This window comes from Artibeus jamaicensis, unplaced genomic scaffold, assembly GCF_021234435.1.
Source record: "Artibeus jamaicensis isolate MK-2021 breed Jamaican fruit bat unplaced genomic scaffold, CSHL_Jam_final scaffold_369, whole genome shotgun sequence".
NCBI lineage: Eukaryota > Metazoa > Chordata > Mammalia > Chiroptera > Phyllostomidae > Artibeus > Artibeus jamaicensis.
The window spans coordinates 25,112,495-25,134,858 of record NW_026522042.1 but is presented as its reverse complement, the minus strand read 5'-3'; the positions used below and the strand labels follow the sequence as shown (position 1 = coordinate 25,134,858).

Genomic DNA, 22,364 nt, shown 5'->3' with positions numbered 1-22,364 from the left:
GATATTTAGTAAATGTTTAATAGATCTTTAAAGCCAAATCTTGTGCGATATGAACCACAGCCACTGTGAAAGTTATGGGGAAGAGACTGGCCATTTGCTTTTCAGTCTGGCGCTTCCCGCTTCCCCACGCTGCCACCCTGACCTGATCCCTGAGTGCCCAAGGGGAACTAAAGATGTCCGGTGCTTTGAAATGTGGTCACACCTCCTTCCCGTGGGAGTTGATATCTACATGTTTGTTTCTCTAGCCACCTTTTTTGCCTGACAAGATCACTTTATCTTTTTTAGCACTGTTTTATATTGTCCATGTAATTAAAAAATAGCCCCCTCTATACTTTGCTTCTGAATTTTTCATCCAGTGTTTATTAACTAGTTTGATTATCTAGTCTAATGGGAACCGCATAAGTAGGTGATAGCTAGCCTTTTTTATAGTAAACATGAAATTTGGACAGATCTGTGATTTTGCATTGCACTGATTCATGAAGCTTTGGAGTTCCAAAAGTGTTAAGTTCCCGAGTGTCCCATCTCTGTGCGTTGTCTGATTCCAACCTGTGATTCAGAAAGTGAATGACCCTGTTGTCCACCGCGTCAGGAGGCCTTCACTCATCCACCTACGAAGGACGGCCTCAGGGTCTGCTCTCTGGTTGCAGTCCCAGGTTGTAGACCGCTGAGGGGTGGGGGAGCTCACCAGGGGGTGGGCTACCGCCGTTGCCTGCGTGACTTGCCCAGAGTCAGTGAGACCTGACTGACCATCTCTGTCCAGCTGGCCGGTTCCGTCTGCCTGTTGCCCCAGGTATTTCTAGCAAAGTGCAGAATTTTTTCACTGTTATAACCACATTCCATAAAAGTGGGGCGTCTTGACATGGAAACTTATGTTTACCTATGGCACAGCTCATTTGATTTTAAGTTGGTACTCATAATTTGGTGGCAGGTGGACAGCTTCCCAGGCTGGGGTCTCCAGCCACAATTTTGAGTCCTTGGGCTGTATACTCAAGGAGACAGTAATTTGAACTACATGAATGGGAAAGATTTTCAGTAGAACAGAGTGAATTTTTATTTTCTTTTTAAACTATTTAAACTTTGAAATGGTTTCAGGCGACGGAAGCATTAGAACAGAAGCGCTCCCATGCACCCTTGACCCAGATTTGCCCACTTTTAAAGGTTTCACATCTGCCTCACTCTCCCTCCTTCCCCGTCTCTCCAGTCAGCGCGTCAGCACTGAGGCCCCACAGCCGTCCTGCCTACAGGCCCGTCCATTGTTTCCACCCGTCTGGCCGTGGCTCTGTCTTTCTCTTCCCTGGCCCTGGATGCTGCCCAGCAGCCTGCACTACAGTGGTGGGCACATCTCCTGCTCCGTGTAACTTTCTTTAGTCTTGTTCTGCCTCGTGTCTTTGGCAGTCTTAGAGAGCACAAGCCTTTCGTTCTGTAGGTAGGATGACCCCCAGTCTCCCTCCCCATTCAGTTTTGCTTACGGGCAGACTGGGGGTCACAGCAGGTCCTGGGAAGCAGACCCATCCGGTCACTGATCACCTTGACCTCTTAATAAGGTTGGTTTCTGCAATGGAAAATCATCATCAAAAAGTTGTCTTTGATGAGCATACTGTGAAGGGATGCACTGATAGAACAGCACCTGTTCCTCATCAGACTGTCCCCGTGGCCTTAGCATCCGCCGGCGAGTCCTGCCCATGTCACTTGCCACGACGACGATGGCTGTCTGATCGTTCATTTCCGTCATTCCTTCTGGGTTTACTAGGTGACCTTTTGTACCATAAGGAAGAGCTTTCTTTTCTTATTTATTTATTTATTCACTCATTCATTCATTTATTCATTCTATTTCAATATGGATTTACAAAAATCTTTTTATATTCAACAGGTTATAATCCAGTACTCTGTATTGATCCCTAAATTATCCACATTTGGCTAGCAGGAGCCCCTTTTTGTGCTTTTTTCTAAATATATATCTTATCGTTACTTGAGCATTACTTTCTAGCGTAACAACATATGGCCGGACTCATCTTGCCCTTTCCCTGCCTCATGCCTGAAATCAGCGGCCTCACCAAGAAGCTGTGGTTCCTTGCGCTACTGTGTGGTGTTTAGAAACAGCATCTGGGTGCTCAGAAGGGCTTATTTGCTTGGGGGGCGGGTGTCTGTGCTGCTCCATCCTCTGACAGAGTCAGGAGATGGGACACCCATCCCACAGAAAGGTCACTGTGCCCCTGCCGAGAATGCAGGGTCATTTACGAGTAGGAATTTTATGGTCGAGGCTTGCTCTTCTGTTTTCTCTTCTCTCCTCCCTCCATCCCACAATTGTTCTCTTTAAACAGCGCCTATGGTTTCCAGGCTTCGATGATACAAGTTCGCAGTGGGAGACCTTCCCACCACGTTTTTCCAAGACCCAAACACCTTCTTTTCTGTGGTTTAATTAGACCCGTCCCATGTTGCTCCTGTTTGTGTTTTAGCAACAGGAGCGTACCTGTGCCTCGTAAACACTCGCCTGCTTCAGCTTGCCAGGTTAGGGGTCACGGTGTCTGACGTGGCTCATCCCAGACGGCGAAGCAGTGTGGACGTCTGCGATAAGCTGTCGGTGTAGACACAGCATGCGAGTGGTTATTTTTAACATCTGAAGTAAGCAGACTCATCGACTACTTTTTCAACAAACTAAATTCATGCAGATGATGTTATCTCAGCATGCCCATGCCTACCTGTAGACCTAAGCACCAAGAATTTGAACCGCGAGGTAAGACTGTGTGTATACTAAGTCCGGGCCCCTGCGGGCGGCAGTTCTTGGAGGAGAAAGGTGAAGTTCCACGTGGGCTTTGGCCCACACCCATCCAGTGCGACTCCAGGGTTTAGTTTCTGCATCAGTTTTTTCTCAACTTAACAAATGTGCTGAGTTACTGCACACTCCAGCAGGACCTTGTGGGAGCGACTGATTTGCTGCCTGCAAAACTGGTCAAGCTCCTTCTCTAAGACGCTAGGTAGGTGGGTGGCATGATTTGTGTTATTAGTATGGGGGAAAACAAACAGTAAAGTGAGTCATCTGGTTAGTGAATGGACTGAAATAATGTATCTGTGGTGTGTGGAAGCTCGTCCACAGAGTAACGTCTATGAAGCGGTTGTTACAAAGCCTCATTACGCGTTGCAGCTCTAAGTAGATGTGCAGGTGCTGGAGTCATCGTTTGGCACTGCATCAGAGCTGCCAGCCCGCTCGGCAGTCTCTCTCCTTCCCCCAAGACTCAGCCTGAGGCCTTGCAAGGGCTCGACATACAGGAGCAAAAAAGGTCAAGCCCAAGTGGAATCTGCAGAACACACAGGTGTTCTCTGCATACATCTGACTTAACTAACCCAGCAATGTCTGGTTTTGGTTTTGGTTTTTCCTTTCTGATAATCTCAGAGGTGTCAGAATCAAACAGAATTAGATTGACCTGGTTGTGAGTAAGAAACCCAATACCTGAAAGAAATAGGCTAGACCTCTCCAGGGTGATTTCTAAGACCTTAGCCTAGGGAAAGAACCACCTCTGAGGGGAGCCCAAAGCTCTGAGGGCAAGGATGCTGCGTCTCCTCTCCCAGGGGCCTCGCTGAGGCCTGGGGCAATGCAGAACCAGGAGGGGACTTTGTGGCCTGTGTTGTTGGTAGGAGCTTCTTGGTGCAGCCTTGTTAAGACAGGTTTCACCTCCTTCCTCGAAGACAGTGTTCACTTGTGTGGCTGAGGAGTGTCCCTCGTAGCTACAAAATAAGCTGGGTACTCAGGTGCTGACGTCTTTATCACTCTTTCCTGCTTTGCTAAAACTAATTTTTTTTTTTTAAGAATAATTACATAAGAGTCGGAAAGCATAGTGGTGGCTGTGAAGCCATTTCCAGGCTTAGCGTGGAGGTGTGTCCTCTCCAGAGAGAGGCCAAGTCCAGAGAAAAACCAAAACGGGCTTTGGTTCGAGTGAGCGCACATACAAGTTTTGAAGGACCACGCTCTCTTTATGACGGGCTAAGTCCAGTCATTTCTAACCATGCCTTCATGTAGTTTGCGTATCTGGGTTCTGTCTCTGGAAAAACACTTCCTGGCACTTTTAGATCTGCAACACCATTTCGACCTAATCGAAGTATCATAGGCCTTAGCTGGTCTTTGGGTGGTGCTTTTGCACCTTGAAGCAATCATCTCCAAGTCTGTTTTCTTAGCTCAGAGCGACATGCTGACTTTGTGCAAGTGGCGAATGTTCCCGTTAGAGACTTAAGTGTGATTCTTTCAGCTGGAAACGCAGAAATAAGTTCCAGAAATAAGAAGGGGTACGTCTCTCTGAGGGTCAGCAGGTGTTTTTAGGGTGACGACCAGGAATTCAGGCCACAAATCTTTTGTGTGGTTGTGATTAGAAGTTAAGTCGCTTCTTAAATATTAGGAACAAGCATAGCTTTGATATGGTAACCTTTTAAACTTTAATCACTTTCTTCTACTTTAGTTACTACTTTCAGTTTTTCTCAACTTATTTAGGTACTTGAGCATATTAATTCATATGTTTCTAAAATGTTAATCTTCATAAAATGTCACCTCCATGACCATTCAAGGCCCCAAGTACTGTATTCCAAGAACAACAAAAAGCAAACTTGAGAAAATGAGCCACTTTGATCTGTGCGAAGACAACAGCAGTTAAGTCCTGCTTTTGACAATGAAGGTTGGTTTTCTTCCTTGCAGCTGTCTGTCCACAGAGCCCCTGTGGGGCGGGGACTGGCTGCCTCAAAGCCAGATGCACATTTTCAGACACAACACGTGACTCAAGCAGATTAATTTACCTGGTTCTATAGCAAAGAGGTCAAAACTGCGCCACATACCATAAACTTACATGTATTGTTTGTTTCGGTACTTAGATTCTGTATAAATATTTTGGGCCACTATACAGTTTTCAGTCTTTTCTTTCAGTAGTTTTTTTCCTAATTATTCTGTACCATTTAAAAACCTCTTTCTATAAAATAGAACAGTGGTCTTCATAAACTTCTAGCATATTTTCCCCTACATAATACCTCTGTGCTTGCAAAGGTACTTTGCTAAAAGTTACTAAAATATATATGATATCCTTTATGTGCTTGAATAACACTTTTTAGGTTGACAGACCTGTGAAGGCTCCGCTGAGATGAAATGGAATTAAATAAAAGGGTTTTTCGAGAAGCGCAGCACCTGAGCCTCTGCAGGCGCACGCTGCCTCGTCCTCATGGGCGCAAGCGTGTTTTCTCGCCCAGGGTCTTCCCCACCATTTCGGCTGCATCTCTGCTGCCGAGTGGCAGCACCAGCAGTGGCGCCCACAGACACTCAGATCCCTGCTTGGGGGTTCCCAGAAGGCAAGGCTTCGCTTAAAGCACTGTCTTGTGTTCAGGCACTTGTGACTCTGCACTGCGCCGTCCCCACCGCCCCTCCACCGGGGGCCAGCCTGGTCTTCCGAACCCGGGAACAGCGTCTGCGCTCCAGCTGGTGCCCAAGCATCAGAGATGTTATTCTGTCATCACTGGGGAATTCTTGCTCAGGTTACTCTTTCCTTCTCAGCAGTCGAATATGAACAGTGTCACGTGGATGTCTTTGGAGACCTGGTGAGGGCTGGGAACCTGTTCCTCATCATGTGTTGCTGGTTGAAGATCCAAAACAGTGGCTTGATGTGGAGGTTTGCGTCCTGCTTGTGGAGAGAGGCCCCAAGGCCGGCACTGGAGGCTGGCGGGGTGGCTTTCTTAGTATGAGGGTCTCTGGGTCCTTTCGACTTTTTGTCGCCTCTCTTACTTAGCGGTCTACCATCCTCAAGGTTACCACAAGGTCATGAATAGCTACTGAAAGTCCAACCATCTGCACCAAGGTTTTGGCCTTAGAAGGGAGAAAGAGGCAAGGGGGAATGAGCATGCTCCGCCTACTATTCCATTTCTCTGGAAGCTGCATTCAGCATTTTTTAGCTCTGCACATGGGCCAGTTCTGTTTGTAAGGAAGGCTGGGGGCTGTAGTCGTAAACCTGCGGCACTGCCGTTCCCGATGGTAGGGGTTTGGCTGCCGAGGAGCAGCAAGTGTGTTTGCAGAGGCAGCCGTCAGTCTCTGCCTCGCCTTCTGGTCTGTGTCCGTGTGACACCTGTTCACTGGATCACGCTCTGGGGTTCGTTTCCTGCTTACGTGTCCTGTACGGACTGCGTAGAGGAAGTATTCATAGGGGTTTTTTTGAGGCTCTGTACAATGTATGAGTTGGCACACAAGGTCTCAGCCCTGAGAGATGCTGTGGCCCCTTGTCCAACAGAATGTTGTGCTGCCCGCTGAAATGGAATGCATGGGCGATTATCTTTCCACAAAGCTCGTATATGTTCATATGTGTGTACATATATGTAACATACACGCTACAGTGTAAATTAGAGACAGAAGAAAGGTGACATGATAAAATGTGTTTTGGTCTATAATGTTTTAGTCTATAAAAGTATTTGCACAACGGAAGAGGGAAAAACAGATACTCGGGCGCTGGGCATGTATATAAAACCGTTGTGAGTGAGGCAACCGCATGTGCAGACTGGACGTGAGTTATTTGTTGTCTCAGAAACCGAGACTGGTATTATCATGCTGATATCTTGAAGTCGGAAACAAGTCTTGTGAAGCTCCAGAGAGAACCAAGCACTGCCTGCTTGGTGAACGGTAAATGTGTTCCCAGAAAAAATCAGTGTGCATAGCGTAGGTAAGAAAAAGAAAAACAAAGAACTTCATATTTATATGTTAGATAGATAGTGCTTAGCTCAGGTAATTGCCAAAAGCAAGGCACTCTTGCCCTGGCTGGTGTAGCTCAGTGGATTGCGCACGGGCCTGTGCGGCAAAGGGTCGCCAGTTCGATTCCCAGTCAGGGCACGTGCCTGGGTTGCAGGCCAGGTCCCCAGTAGGGGACACATGAGAGGCAGCCACACATGGATGTTTTTCTCCCACTCTTTCTCCTTCTCTTCCCCTCTAAAAATAAATAAATAAAATATATTTTTTAAAAAAGCCAGGCACTCTTCATCATTTTCAAGTAGTATCCTGCCTCTCTGAATCCATCACAGTAATTCCATGCCCCACCCCCCGAATTGCTCACTGTGCCCCCTCTTTTTCCAGCCGCCTTGTCAGAAATGCCCATGCAAATTCCAGTGACTTCTGGGTGTCCCTGCTTTAGAAGACTTAGGTTTCCAGTGTTTCGTTTTTTACACGTGCCTGGCCCCAACTCACTGGTGCATTTGGTTCTTTTCTTTGGCTCCTGTCTTTGGCTATGTCAGCTTGGCTCGTTTCCACTTCAGTTTTGCCATTTTGATGTATTAGATCAGTTTTAATCTTTGAAGAGCAGCCTTCATAAGCAACGGGCAGCACCTCCAACAAAGATCTCAGGGTCGGGTGGGGGGTGGGGAAAAACTGTTACATTCCAGAATGACAGTGTTGTAAAAGGATTAAAGGAAGAGATTAGGAAATTCCTCAGGCTTCTCGCTGGCCTCCCTCTGGTTGCTAGAGGCTTCCTGTGTCCCTGTCCCATTCACCCCTCCCTCGCCCCTTTCTGCCCCTCTCCATGCAGAGGGTTTACCACTGGGTCCTGTCTGTGTTCATGTGCAGAGCCCCTGCGTGCTCCGCCCTTCGGTGGGACCCCAGGAGGGTTGCAGATTCGAGAGCAGCTCCGAGGCCTGTGGGGGAGGCCTTGCTGTAAGGAGCCCCCCCCCAACCACGTAGCCCAGTTACTTGATGTGTCCGTTTTATTATCTGGTCGGACATGGTTTTCCTGCCACATCCGTCTTCATCATTCCTAAATCTTAAGACTCTCTTAAAAATGAAAAATACATAATGCTTTTCATTCCATATTCCATCCTCATCTTTTCTTTAGTTAGTCTGAGTGCTGTTCATTAATTGTATTTTGATAGTCAACTGCCATAATAATAGCACTGAAGTCTTTTTCAAAAGCTGGCATTTTAATTAACATTACTTTTTAAAGTCGATGGGCCAAATAAAGTGGCACCTTAAAATTTTCTTTTTGTTTTGTGAAGTAAAATAGCTGTCCAACCACGTCAGAAAGTTTACATATGTATTCCTTGCTTGGTGTTAAGTGACTATGTTACCGAACAAGAGGAGGAGGTCCGAGGGAGGGGCAATACAATATTTGGCCCACCTAGGGATGCCCAAAACTGCTGTACAACAGGGGCCCCTCCCAAAAACCAAAATACTAAAATCTACTGGGCCCTTCTGTCCGCCGCCAATTGGAAACACATCTCTTAATGCCAGAGATTTGTGAAAAGGAAACAAAATGTTTATTTAATGCTATTCAGGCCTAACGCCACTACTAAAATATCAAAGTCCTTTAGGGTATACACCTACACCCACACAGCGCTCCCTTCCCTCTTGTCCCAACTCCGGGTACCGTAAATCAGGAAAAGAGCACACGTCTGTGTTGCAGGCCGCTGGCACCGTCAGCTGTGTCACTGTGCAGGATCTCGAGTTAATCCAAAGTACTGTGGTACCCTCTCATGGTCCACTGGCAAGAGTCCTTTGTATCCAGTTCCAGTCAAAATCTCTGTTGCTTTTCAGGCCCCGCGGCCAAAGGGGGCACCCCAAAGCCGAGTGGGCCTCTTCTACCAAAGCTGCAGGGGTCCGCACTCCACCAAAAGCATGTGGCTTTCTTCTTCACCTGGCTGCAGGGATCTCCATTCTGGCCAAACTGCGTGGTTTTTCCCTTTCACCTGGGAAAGGGGGGGTCCACACTCCGCCAAAACCACGTGGCTCCCTCTTTCACCCCACCAACAGGGGGTCCTCACTCTGCTGAAACCGCGTGGCTCTCTCTCCATCTGGCCAAGCGGGGACCCTTCATGTCTCGGAGCCAGTCTTTTCCAAGCTCCCACCCAGGCCATCTCGCTCAGGAGCGCAGCCCCTAGTTACATTCTGAGTCCAAGCCCTTCTCACTCCGGAGAGCAACCCTTAGCTACATCCTGAGTCTCTGCTAGTTCCATCTTTCTTCTCCCTTCTGCTCCAAACTTGGCCACTGCTATTTAACATATCTATGAAACTAGTTAAAGGTTATAGATATGTTAAATAACCATTCCTCCGGAGGTTAGCTCCAAAACTGTTGCTATGCAAAATAGCTCTCAATGGCCTGGCTCCATTCATCCCTTCCCCCTGGGGGGGGGCGGTGAGGACATCTTATAAGTCTCTCCAATATTTCTATACACTTTGAATTCTGGACACTTTTCTAAATCTTTTTGGGGGCCCCCCTGTCTGCACCCTGTATCAACTATTTTTTGAAAATGAGGTTTCAAGATTCAACGTTAAGATTTTACTCCACTGTGATTGTTTTATTTTTCCTAACAATATCTCAAGGGGAAAGTATTACTTTTAAACTTTAGTTTGAGGATACTGCAGCAGTGCCACTCATCCACTAACTATGTCACTTAAGGCGATACGCTGTTTATTCACTGAGAGTAGCGTCTGCTACAGTGTTGATGATCATGAGCGTTCCTTTCACTCAGTGTTTCACCACCCGTGGTTTTGTGGGGTCATTGGATCGCTGGTGGATTTGTTCTGAGTATATCTTTTTGTTCTTTACAAAATATGCCATTGAATAACAGTATGACTTGCGTTTGTGTGTGGGTGTGTGCACACACGTGCACGCACATCCAAGGACGGAGCCTGCAGCGTGACCCGGGTGGAGCCGCCGATCTTGAGGAACCGCTCGTTTTTAATGACGTGTCTGTTCTGCGGCAGGTGAGCCAGGACGGGAAGTCGCTCCTGGACAAGCTGCAGCGGCCCTTGACCCCCGGCAGCTCCGACTCCCTGACAGCCTCTGCCAACTACTCCAAGGCCGTGCACCACGTCCTCGATGTCATCCACGAGGTGCTGCACCACCAGCGGCAGCTGGAGAACATCTGGCAGCACCGCAAGGTGCGGCTCCACCAGAGGCTGCAGCTGTGTGTGTTCCAGCAGGATGTCCAGCAGGTCAGTCCCGAGCCCCGCTGCTCCCCTAGGAAACGAGTGGGCAGAAACGAGAGTGTGAGGGAGTGGGTCTCACGCCGGGCTTGTCTGTGCTGATGGAGTGAGTGGGAGATAATGATGGGAGAACACAAAATGCACAGTAACACACACGCAGCTCCTGAGGGTGCCTGCTCGGGCTGTTTTTAGCCACTGATTACCTCGTATGCACGAAACACGTGAGATGGTGCTGGACCTTAATGGGGGGGTTCTGAGTTTTGTTCTTGAGACAGATCATTCATAGTTATATTTATTTATAAGAATAATGCAGTGATGCTTGTACCACAGTGCTATTACAATGTAAGGTCTGTCTGCTCTTCCATTATTTCAACTATAAGCCAATTAATTGTGTTTCTGTTCTCACCTGGTAGTCTGTAGGGCACAGTAGGTGCTTAATAAATAGCTGTTTAATTAATGAAGAGTGGCCTTTCATGACTCTTCATTTCTAAGCAGTTAACATCCCCTTGTTATTGTTGTTATAAAAAACAGGAAGAAGCCAAGTCCCCTTGCTGTTCGTTTCCTTAGTGGGGATGGAATAGGCAATGCTGTCCCACTACCAGCGCTTTGAGGATGAAAACTGGGGCAACATATAAAATACAACTTCGCTTTAGTGATAAATAAGACAATAGTTGTGTCCTTGCTCTGAAATAGAGGGGGGGAAAGGGTGTGAATGAGGTGTCGACTCTGGGGATGAGGAATCCCAGGGGGTGCAGGGGAGCTCGGCGTGCAGGGGAGTTGGCTGGAAGCCACAGTGATAGACACAGCGCTCTTCCCGAGCCGAGAGCCTGGGCGCCGTGTTCAGACACGTAGGAGCTCAGATTTCACTCTCCCCGAGTATCATCCGAAGGTGAGAAGGTTTTCTGCTGAGTGGGCTGAGGTTGTGGAAAGTCATGCTGTGTTCTGATAAACACATATTCTCCACATTATTCATCACGCTTCTCTGCGCAATGGGAACCTGGTGAGTTCACAGTTCTACTTGTGCCATAATTTTTAATTTTCACATACTATGCTTTGATTTACTTACCGTTTTTGAGTTCTCTGAAGGTTGCATATACAGAGTGCCTCAGGAATCATGGGTTTGATGTGATTCATGCTTCTTGACAATGTTGTTTTAGTCCAAGAAGATAATTGCTGGGGAGAGAATACAGAGTGAGGAGTGAGGGGGAGGAGTCCAGGTCTAGGAGTTACTCTGCGAACTGAATGGTAAGGTTGGAAACATGAGTACTAGTTTTTCTTAATTGTCCAAAAACTTTCACCAGCCATGAAATGCGACTATTAGAGGGCTTTCCCGCCCGCCTGTCTGGCTGTTGCATCAAGTGTTCGTTCCACAACTGTGGACCAACACACTTGTAGATTGTGTCTGCAGCGGCACCAGGGTGTCCCCTCCTTTCTGACCCTCACTGCCCATGGCTTTTGGGGGCCCAGTCATGGAAGAATAAGCCACTGGCCTGTTTCTGTCAGGGGGAGGCATGAGGGAAAGGCAGCCTGTGGGAATGGGCTGAGGAGTCTAGTTTAATTTGGCACCAAGTACTTAATGCACTTGAATTTGAACACAGCAAATATTCATTGTTATATTAGAAAGGTAGTTGTGACAATAATGAGGCCAGTTCTTTCAGCTAGCTTTTCTCCTTAAGAACGGTTGGGTGGGTGGGTGTCAGCAGGAGAAAGTGTTCTGCAGAACCCAGAATGCTTAACCCTCCGCAGGCAACTGGTAGGTGCTCTAGAGGGAAAGGTTTTCTTGATTAAATCATCGGGAATGGTTAGGACTTGTTATGCGCACAGGAAACTGCTATGCGAGCTTGACTTGGGAAGTCAGGAGCTAAGTTGCAAGATGAAGCAAAGTCTTTTTCCTTGAAGGAGTGCACAGGATGTCAGAACCAAAATTGTGTTTTTGAAACTCAAGAATTTACAGCATGTGGAATTTTTTGCCATATCGAGCAGGAGGAGGAGAGGTAAGCTGAGAATAAGTGAAAAAAAAAAAGAAACTGTAGTACTTCAGAAAGACGCTGTCAACAGAAATAAATTTGCAAAGATAAAAACAATCAAAATCCACAGAAACATCATAAGCCAACTGGAGATGCCACAGGTTTCTGTCTGGTTGTTTTGGCTGAGGAGGAAGCATCTGTACGTGCTGCTGAGGAAAAAAAGCAGGAGCTTAGCACACAGTGGGTGAGGAATGACGGCACTTCGGTGAAAACAAGCCTCCTACTAGAGTGTACGCACGTGTCTGGAAAACACGCCTGGGCGACTGGGTGCTAGAGAGACTGCCCGCAGCTCAGCAGGAAGGGGACGGTGGGGACGTGGCAGGGGCATTTGGTTTTTAAAACCTGAGTGATTTTATCTTGGTGGTTAATTAATTTTTTTTCATAACAAGCAAAGGCAATTTTGTAATTTCTTTATGGAAGGTGTTTGGGATGAGAGTCAGGTGCTGTGAAGGGGGCAGGTGCGGTGGGGGCAGGCGAAGCCGCTTTACATAACACTTAGCGCTTGTCCATATCAAAGGGTGGGGTGGCGGGTGGGAAGACTGGCCGCAGACTTGCTACGCTCACATGCTACCTACTAACCGATATTCAGCATTAACCATCATTGAGAAGTAAAGTCAGTAATCTTTGGGCCACATTTCCTGATGGTGAAATAGCATGCATCCCTAATGCCTTCTGTTGGTTGTTAGAGCAGCACTCGGTGGATGTTTGGTTGAATTCATGAGTGGCCAGGTACCTGCTATGCAGTGTTTTTCAGTTTAGAGTATGCTTTAGTGTACTGTAGCAGGGTAATTTGTTTTTGTGGTATTCAAATGGGGTGATAGTTGGGAAGCAGGGTTCTTTCAAACCTGCCTTTTGACTCACCACTTCAGCCTGCCTGCCTCTTGGATGGGTGGGATCTAGTTACTCCAACTCGCAGGTGAGGTGACTTGCCCCTTGCAGGCTGGCTCCCCCAAAAAAGCCTCTCAGAAAGGCAGACCCTTCCCTAAAAGGACTTCTGGCTTCCCCCACCAGCACTTCTTGTGTGGTAGTGTCACCTCCGATGAAGTGTCTCTTAAAGAACTTTCTCCAGGTTCATGTTGGGCCATTAGCTAAGATTGTGAAAAGATAGTCAAACAGACCCGGTCCACACTACATTCTTCTCATCCACACTTCTTTTTTCCCCCCCTCAAAATATATTAATTGAATGTGTCACATTGTGAGAGGTGCAGAAGTAAATATGTCGAACATCTCAAAGTTCCTCTTCTCAAGGAGTTGTAATCAAGGAGTCGATGGTCTAATGGTCCAGTAAAGTAGACCATAACACGCTCGGATCTGGCACTTAGGTATCAGGTTTGAGTCTCAACGCCCACCAGGGTGTTACCCAGAGTGAGAGTGTAAATGAAACTGGCTACCCTCATCTCTTACCCGCCTGTCTTGCGCATGTGCTCTAGGGGGACAGATCTATGAGTGAGGGGCTTGTACGAATTCAGGCGTTCCTGAGAGTTTTGTCTGTATTCTTCTCAATCATCAGGGGCCTAGTAAACAAGAAAAATGATGAATCCTGTAATAGAGTTGCAGGCGGCAGTTGTTGGATACCAGGAAAGGCTTCATGAGAGCTGGTCTTTGAAGGATGGGTAGAAGGTCAGTAAGTTGAGGAATGGGCAACAGGAATTGCAAAGAGAGCAGAGACGGGAAAGGGCAGGGCCTAGTCAAAGTGCATCAGGTGGCCTTGTGTGGGGAGGTGGGGAGGCACGAGCTGGGGCTGCTGCAGGAGAGGTGACCTCCGTGATGAACAGTTGGGACTTACTGCTGTAAGACTTAGGACATCACTGCAGGGACACAGCAAACCTTGACTGAGGGCTGTGAATTGGTGCCAGGGCCTGGAGTGCCTAATACGTGGCTGTGAGGGAACCTCTGTATGACACCTCGTACATCTTGGTGCTTTGTGAGTGCTCACTGACCTGTAGGTGTCCGTCCTCTCTTAATGCTCACTTGAGACTCGCAGCCAGCTCACTCCGCTAAAGAGAGTGCGCTTCCCATTTCACCACCTTGGTTCACACTGTGAAGGGCCTGTAGGCAGAGCATTTTGACTTGATGCTGTGGGCAGTGGGGGGTGGATGACATGATGCTACTTGCCTTAGCGAGGTTGCTCTGGTTGTGGTGTGATGAGCCAGACTCTATGTAAGGAGACAGGTGAAGTTCCCGATGTGGGCGTCCATGCCAGCCATGGAGAAATCTTAGCAGAAACGGAAGGTTCTCAGGAGTAGTGATCTGTTCTGCTTTTTTATTTCCTGGTGTTTCCCAAGTGCCTGGGATAGACTAGATGCTCAGTATTTGGTGAGTGAGTTAATGAGTAAATGAAGGAATTGAAGGAATTCCCCAATTTTGCTAAAAGACTCTTCTGGGCTAAAATTATTCTGGAATGGGGGGCGGAGTGGTTGGCCTTATTGGAATCAAGTGATCCAACTGGGGGATCTGTCTACAGAAAGAAGCAGGAGCTTTGATTGATGTTGGGAAGTTAGGGACTTAGGAAGGGAAGGGATAATTCTCAGTGTGTAGGAGTTCTGCAAGCGTCATGAGATCTTTAAAACATTAAACATTTTGCCACTTGAATGCAAAATGAGGGTCTTAACTGCCTACTAGCAGTGAGAGGGAAGTCAGGATATACCAAAGAGGCAAAGAAATGCTCTTCTGGTCTACAGAGAAATGATTTCACGGGCTTACCTGGGTCCTAGGCTGCTGTCCTTTGCCAATAAAAACCATTTCCCTGTGGTGGCTGACTCAGAGGCTCAGTCTAGGTGGCACCACAGACACTGGGCCTAGGTCCTTAAGCGAAGGTTCCTGAACCTCATGTTTCCTTTGCTCATACAGTCACGTAGGTAGGTTTTTCTCATCCTACTCACCAGACTCATTATACAGCCCCAGCTATTTAACATTCTTTTCTGTTCACATTCCCATGGTCACAGTTCCAACTGTGGCTCTTCGTAAGGATGGTTTAGACTCTAAAGGATTGCTATTTTTCATGAGAGTTTTTTAGTTAGAATTTGGAAGTCCTGGAGGGCAAGCGTTTGGGATTGGTAGCCTGCTGACAGCAGATGGAGGCTGACCACGCCTCCTGGTGTGTGTGGAGCTGCCTTTGATTACCTTTCGTCCTAGTGAACCCAGAAGAGACGCGACTGTCAGTAACCTTAGTGACCATAGCTTGGAAAGAGCTGAATGTTCAGTGGTGGGAGGCAAGAAAGTGGGAAATGGGTGAATCTCTGCCTCAGAGCAGATACGAGACAGGAACACAGGGCAAGGGAGCTGGCCCTGTGAGCCGGTGGAACTGGAGCAGGAGCCCCAGTGACCGAGGTGAATGGAAAGTGAGCGAGGAGCTGAGGCCTTCAAGCCCTTGCGGTCGCTAAAAGCCGGGGTGATAAGGAGCAGGCGGAGCCCAGACCAAAGCCCAGGCAGCGTGGGACTCTCTTTCACTGCGTGCCAACCCATCGCCAGGGCTCCCTGTGAGGGCAGTGCCTGGGGACCAGCTGGACAGGGAAGATTGCAGACATGCATAAGGCAGACCTGTGTATGTGTGTGTATGTAGTGCAACATGTGGAATTCATCTGTACGTGATAACGTCATTTTCCCACATAAACTTATCTGGGCACAGGAAGATAGTTTTCTGGACAACTTTGGGCTATTTTATATTCATTTATAAACCAAGAATGAAAAAGTAATTTTTAAACATTTAGAAAATTACTAAAGAGATTAAGCAATGTGGGTAGAGGGGTGGTGTGTTTGGTTAGGGTTTTATGGGCATATCCAAGGGAAGACTATTTATTTTAATAACAACCTACCTACTTTTCTCATTCCCTCCCTCTTTCTTTCTAAGTTCTTTGTTTTTCTTAAGAAATTTTATGTACTTATTAATTAAAACTAGGTTAATACCAGAACTGGCGATTTCTTTTTTAAAAGACGGATGGATGATGTAAAAGTTTAAAAGCCTTTTAACCTCTTTGTGAGCCCTTCTTCGTGGGTTTCACCCACACTTCCTTTCAGTCAAGAAAGTGCGTGGATTCCCAGTCAGGGCACAGGCCTGGTTGCAGGCCAGGTCCCCAGTAGGGGCCCACAAGAGGCAACCACACATTGATGTTTCTCTCCCTCTCTTTCTCCTTTCCCCCCTCTCTAAAAATCAATAAATAAAATAAAATAAAATACAGTTTTTCTAAAAAAAAGTGCATGGAATGACATTTGATAGGAGCATATGCTAGTTAAACAAAAGTAGCTCTTGCAATGCAGAGCATTGTGGTTCTGTACCATATGTTTACTGTATGTAACTTAGCTGAGAGTTATGAGGGGTTTTTATTCTTTTTTTTTTTTGGTTTTTAAAATATTTTATTTATTTATATTTAGAGAAATAGAGGGAGAGAAACATTAATGTGTGGTTGCCTGTCTTTGTCCCCTACTGGAGTCCTGGCCTGCAATCCAGGCATGTGCCCTGACTGGAAATCAAACCCATGAGTGACCCTTTGGTTTGCAGGCTGGTACTCAATCCATTGAGCCACACCAGCCAGGGTTTTTTTAAATATTTTTTTGATAGTTTTTTTCCACAAGTGATTTGGCTGGGTAGATTTTGAAATATTATAGAAACCACTTTTTAAAAAAGATATTTCTATATTAAGAAAACTATATATATTTAGGACAAACTTAATTTACTTTTGAAATGCAATGAATGAAGAATTGAGCGTTCGTGGCTCCAGTGGAGAGAAATAAAGAAGCGCGGGGGATGGTGCGGGAGACCCTCATTATTGTCGGCAGCTGAAAACGCTGGGCCTAAGTTCCTCCTCCTCCCTTCAGTCCCAGAGCCCACAAATGCGTGTTGGCTTTCGTTTCTGTTCTTTTCACTGTGAAAGTGGAAAGTTGTAAGTTGTGTTGTGCACGTCGGGCCAGGCCCCTCATTTTCCAGGTGGTAGAACATAGCCTCAAAAAAGTCAAGGGACTTGGCGGAGCTCCCAAAAGCCTACTGGAGTTTCAACCCCTTGGTCGCTGTCGACCTGAGGGGGATGCTTCATTTGTGAGGTAATCAAAGAGTAAAATTGCATCGACCCGTTACTTAGGAAGGACCATTTAAGTGGGGCTTTCCGGGCTGGAAAAGGGGCTTTTTAAAAAGTTGTTAGGGGACAGGGCTTTCTCAGCAGCTGCCATTGCCCACCCAAGAGTGAAGGAAAATAGCTACTTAAGGAGACTAAAAAAAAAAAAGCCCCCAAACAACATTTTGAAGTTTAGTTCATCACCTTAGGAGCAGATAAATGGAACCAGAGAAAGCACGGAGAAGGTCGCCTCCTAGCAGCCTGGCGCCCAGCTCTTCCCAGCCAGCCGGGCCTTGCGCCTTCCCCAGGCAGCGGGTCGGCTGGCCTGGCCTCCTGGGGGTGGAGAGAGCACCACTGAGGCACCCGCTTCAGGAGCAAATACAGCCTGAGCTTCTGGGGTGGAAGAGTGTCGGGTAGCCCAGCATAGGATGAGTGCGTGGAGGCCAGTAACGTGCGCTCAGACCTTTCCTTGGTTTGTGATTTTAAACTTTGCCAGGAAGTTACATTAAAGGATAGTGTTAGGTAAATTGACAGCGATGCTGAGCACCAGCATTTAATAAAAACGAACATTATCTAAGCGAAGGCCTCCTGTTTGGTCACCTATTTACATTCAGTAAATCTGAAATGACATTGTTAGGTTGATCAGTCGGCCTTTGTTAGAATCACTAACATAATGTTGATTTGATTGTGAAGAAAGTTCTGATCGCTACATTATGCCATGTGTACTGCTCACTTTTTTGCCCAAATTTTTTAGAGAAAAATACTGATGCGCATTAGACATGGGGGTAATGATTACATATCATGGGCATGATAATGGGTATGATAATCCCATGTATGATGCACACAAAACCACGGATGCACATTATACATGGCAAACACAAGCAAATGTTTCTTTCGGCACCACTTAAAAGTACAGCTAGAAACTCACTAGGTCCATTTCTTTCTACATTGGCATCTCCAGTGCTTTAAACGAAAGCCAACAGATTGAACAAGGAAGTAACTAAGTGAAAGTAGGTTAACTTTGGTTTGGTAGGGAATGTAGAGCAGGGCATGGAAAAATTCATATTTTGCAACTGGAAAAAATCTGATTTTATACTAAAAAAAGAACAAATGCAGAGTATTTTAGAAGTACCTTGGTTTTTCATTTGTTTCATGTAATCATTTATTTTTAACTGAATATAGAATCAAAAGAGCTTATTTTCATTTTGTATGTATAAAATGTGACTTAGAAGGGGCTCCTTATTATGACAGAAAACGTTTACTATGTTACTGTCTTTTTCAGACAGTAGCTGGAACTGACAGGTGTTTGTATATTTTCTTCTCTGAATATGCTTTGGGTCCTCAGATACCAGAAAAATAGCCTGGCTTGTGTGTTCTTGGTTGTGTAGTGTCGGAGGTCTTACCTCATTTTCATAAGCAGCATCCTAGATAGTGTGCTGAGAACAATACCATTGTTTAGGAAATGGGCACAATCGTATTTACCAGCAACACGTTCAGTCTTGTAATGACAACCTGAAAAATTAAGCTAAACAATCCATAAGATTTCTTGCACATCTGTCATTTGATGCTGTGAAACATATAAGTGTTGGTGGCTCATTTTGGAATGACCTTGACCTTGGAGCTGTCACCATCCTTTAGAGGGCACTGGCATTCAGGGGCATGACCTCCTATTGCATCCTCTGAATAGAAACTGCCCTCCCAGCTTTGCCATCTGCATGGAACCAGGTAGACTGCCGAGAGGGATCCGCCTGTGCCCTTTCCCCGAGTCTGGCAGCCGTCCTGCGCAGGCCTGTCGTTCCTGGGCTCGAGGTCACAAGGCACAGAGATGCCAGCCACTGCCGCCGTGGCTGCGGTCAGTAGTGGCTGGCTGGACGAGGCTAATGAAGCCTCCTCTGTATGCATGTTTTGAGTTGATAGAATCCACAAGCATGCCGTTGAAATGCTCCTGGGGTCAGTCTGTTGATTCTGGGTTCCTTGGCAATCCAGGAAATACTGGCAGGCTTGTGGGAAATAAAGCCTGTGCAGGATTTGCGTTCTGAACACTAGCTGGATGGATTTCATAACTGCCTGCTACTCTTTTAATAAAGTGCTTGGAAGTTGCACTCTCTTCTTTGAATTGCATTCTTATCTATTGGAAATATAATTTCACCTGGTATTTACAATTTTTGTCTAAAGGAAGCCCTGATAAAAGAAAAATGCCCATGATAACCCTTGCAGTCAGTGTGTAATATCTTGTAGTTCCAACTTACTCTTCCTGAAGCACTTTTCTTAGGCTTAAAACACATATTATAATTACTTTTAAATTATTGTGTTTTTGTGTTCCCAGCCCCTATCTACTTTCAAAAAATAATGTTTACCTTTTACGTTTTGAAATTGTGCCTTATTTCAAGTCTGTATTGAGCTACCAGCAGTCATAAGGTTTGCTGCACACCCATGGCTTCATTTTTTCTTTACAGTGAAGGAATACACTGAATATACTATAATTACAGTAAAAAATGTCATTGAGCCCTTCATGCAAATCTGATGGGCAGGTGGACCGAGGCACAGATGTTACTTATGTAGCTCCAAATTCTTTTCAGTCTTAAAATATGAGATCCCTGTTTTCTGCACGCTGTTGGCCTCATGCCCAGAAGCACATTCCATTTACTGTATCCATTCTTGGAGGTTGAGATGTCTTGAAGCTGTCATTGGACCTTTTTTAGGAGTGAATTTTCAAATATGTGTTTTAAAATGTGTACTAAGAGCCCGTGGTATAAACAACTCAGCAGCTTCATGTCTGCCTTAAAGTCAGACAGTGAGTGTGGCACTACCTTCTAATGGCAGAATAATAGTGAATTCTCTCTCTCTGTCTGTCTCTGGAAAGAAAAGTGATGTACTAAAGCAGACTGGTTAGAAAGCAATGGAATCTTCTTAGCTGTGCCGCCGAACTGCGTACAACTAGGTGGGAGCTGCCTCAGGTTACAGTTCATGCATGGGGACACACATGCACTGTATGTTTGCCACTCGTATGTTAAACACAGGCATCACTGAGCGTTGGCGACCGTGCATGATTATCACCCCTGAGCAGGTGAGGAAGCTGCAGCTCAGAGACTGTAAGGAACTTGCCTAGGAGCACACAGCTAGACCCTGCGTTCATGTGTAGTGGGGAGACAAGAGAGCTGAGGTGGACTGAGGAACTGAGCTCGTAGGCAATACCAATGGATCCAGTACCACTTCCTCTGATGGTGCGACCCCAGGTGACTAGCAGAGTGGCAGCGTTGACACAAAGTGTCAGAAACGAACTAGAAAAAGGTAGCCAACCTTTTACTTTGACCAGGTAGCTTTCACCTGGGCACCCCCTGCAAGGCTGGGCCTCCATGCCCCGCCCCGCCCTCCCCATGAACACCCACTTCTGCTCTCAGCAAGGGTCTTTACAGCAGCCCACCAGAGATTTATTCGGTTCACAAGCCATTTTATTACATGCACTGCTAACATCGCTATGCCTGTGCAGAGAGGACCCTTCAGACCCTCAGCCTCAGAAGGTACTGGTTTGGAGTGATGGAGCACAAGTCCCGTTGTCCCTGGACTGGGGCCTGGGGCCCGACTGCCCCTCCTAGGTATGTGGCAGTGCCACCGACCTCTCCATAGTGCAGGGAACAGAGGGCCGGGAATCCTCTTCATGGCCATTGACCTCACACAGAGGCCCCTTCTATTTCACCTTAACTCTGTGCTTCCAGATGGCCCTCTAGACCACTGTCCCAGCTGTGCCTGCCCAGTGAGTGTGCTGCTTCAGTCCCAAATCGCCTTGATCCATATGCAGTTACCATATTCACCTCAATGCAAGTTCAGGGCAGCCTTCAGCACTTTGGCAGCATATTAACAAGTATATTTAAATATTTAAGTAATATCTTTCAGTTTTTAGCCAAAAACGTCACTGACTTAGTTTTTTGCTAGTTATTTCCCCCAGTCAGAAAGCGACAAAGTGTGCATTTGATGTTGTGTTGCTGCCAGTGTTTTCTCCAGCCCCAGCGCCAAGGAGCTGCTCAGTCCCAGCTGGGAACTAAAATCACCAGGGTGTGTGTCTGTGTTTTTACTCCTCTGTCGTGTGGTGGATTTCAACAACAACTTAAGTGATCAAATCCGTAGGGTGTTTACCTCTCACAACAGCTTAGTTTATAGAATAAACCCTCAAAGACCAGGACAGAGGTATTTAAGTGTTTTGCTTTCTTGGTTTTATTGATATGTTTCAAGTCTTCTAAAGGAGAGATAGGAGAACGTTAACTCTGTAGTTAAACTTGAACTGCCTGAGTTGTGAAGCTCTGAGTCTTATGAAAATGTTAACTTGGTCCTGTGTGGCTTGATAACCACCGTCATTCATAGTCAGTTTTGGTGGCGTCATCATGCATAAAGTGAGGTGAGGTTCAAATCACCCATCCTTGCTTATAACGTTTATACATATATTTGCAGATATGTGAAAGAGCTGATTAAAACTGTGTTGGAAAGCTGATAGAAGATGTAATTCTCAAGTGTGTTAGATTAGTATTCAGTAGCTTCCATTTTTTTCTCCTTTGCTTTTTTTTAATAGAGTTGGGCAATGGCATGTGTCTTCCATAGATAACACTACCCTTGAACAAGGCAGGATGTGGTTTTGACGGCACGTGTACTTGTTCCCACTGTAGGTGCTGGACTGGATTGAGAACCACGGGGAAGCATTTCTGAGCAAACACACAGGTGTGGGGAAATCCCTTCATCGGGCCAGAGCTTTGCAGAAACGTCACGAGGATTTTGAAGAAGTAGCACAGGTAAAACAATGGCTTTGACTCTTTTCTCCCATAAGCCCCTATGTGCATGGTTTGAAATCACTTTTAACCACATCTGAGAAGAGTTAACCAGCCACACGTGTTTGAAGGTGACTCTTGAGAGACGATGCTCATATTTCAGAGTGAACCTGCCCGGCAGAGGCAAAAAGGAGATGTGGTCAGTTGGCCCTTTTGAAAAATGTAATGTTATTCAAACAGAAAAACATCTTGACTATTTTTGCCATATTTATTGTACCACTATTTGTTGACTAGTTTGCGAAGTTTCATTTCATAACCAGAGAATAGCAGTTCTTGCACTTTTGTAATGTCGGGCGGGCGTTTCTTGTCCTTTTCTCAGTTCCTTTAAATGTGAGTGCTCAGGAGACAGGGCAGAGGCTGAGGTGTTTTGTCATGTTCGAGGTTTGACTATAATGTTCTCTAGCTGTGTGACTTTGGAGAAGTCTCTTTAGCGTTTAAGGGTAAGTTTCTTACCTGAAGAATAGGCTCCTGGAGAGGAAGTAAAGTATGAGAAGAAAGGACCACCAGCATCAGTGAGCACAGATATTGGTAAATATGTTTGTAAATC

General features: G+C 46.2%; 1 protein-coding gene across 6 annotated transcripts in view; it reads left to right on the top strand.

Moving 5' to 3' along the window:
- TRIO (trio Rho guanine nucleotide exchange factor) overlaps nt 1-22,364 on the top strand; it is a 322,877-nt gene that overhangs the window by 146,129 nt on the left and 154,384 nt on the right. For all 6 annotated transcript variants that reach the window (XM_053657329.1, XM_053657327.1, XM_053657330.1 and 3 more), the window contains exons 9-10: nt 9,704-9,934; nt 21,659-21,781. In XM_053657329.1, the coding sequence (XP_053513304.1) occupies nt 9,704-9,934; nt 21,659-21,781 (354 nt within the window). The remainder of the gene's footprint in view (nt 1-9,703; nt 9,935-21,658; nt 21,782-22,364) is intronic.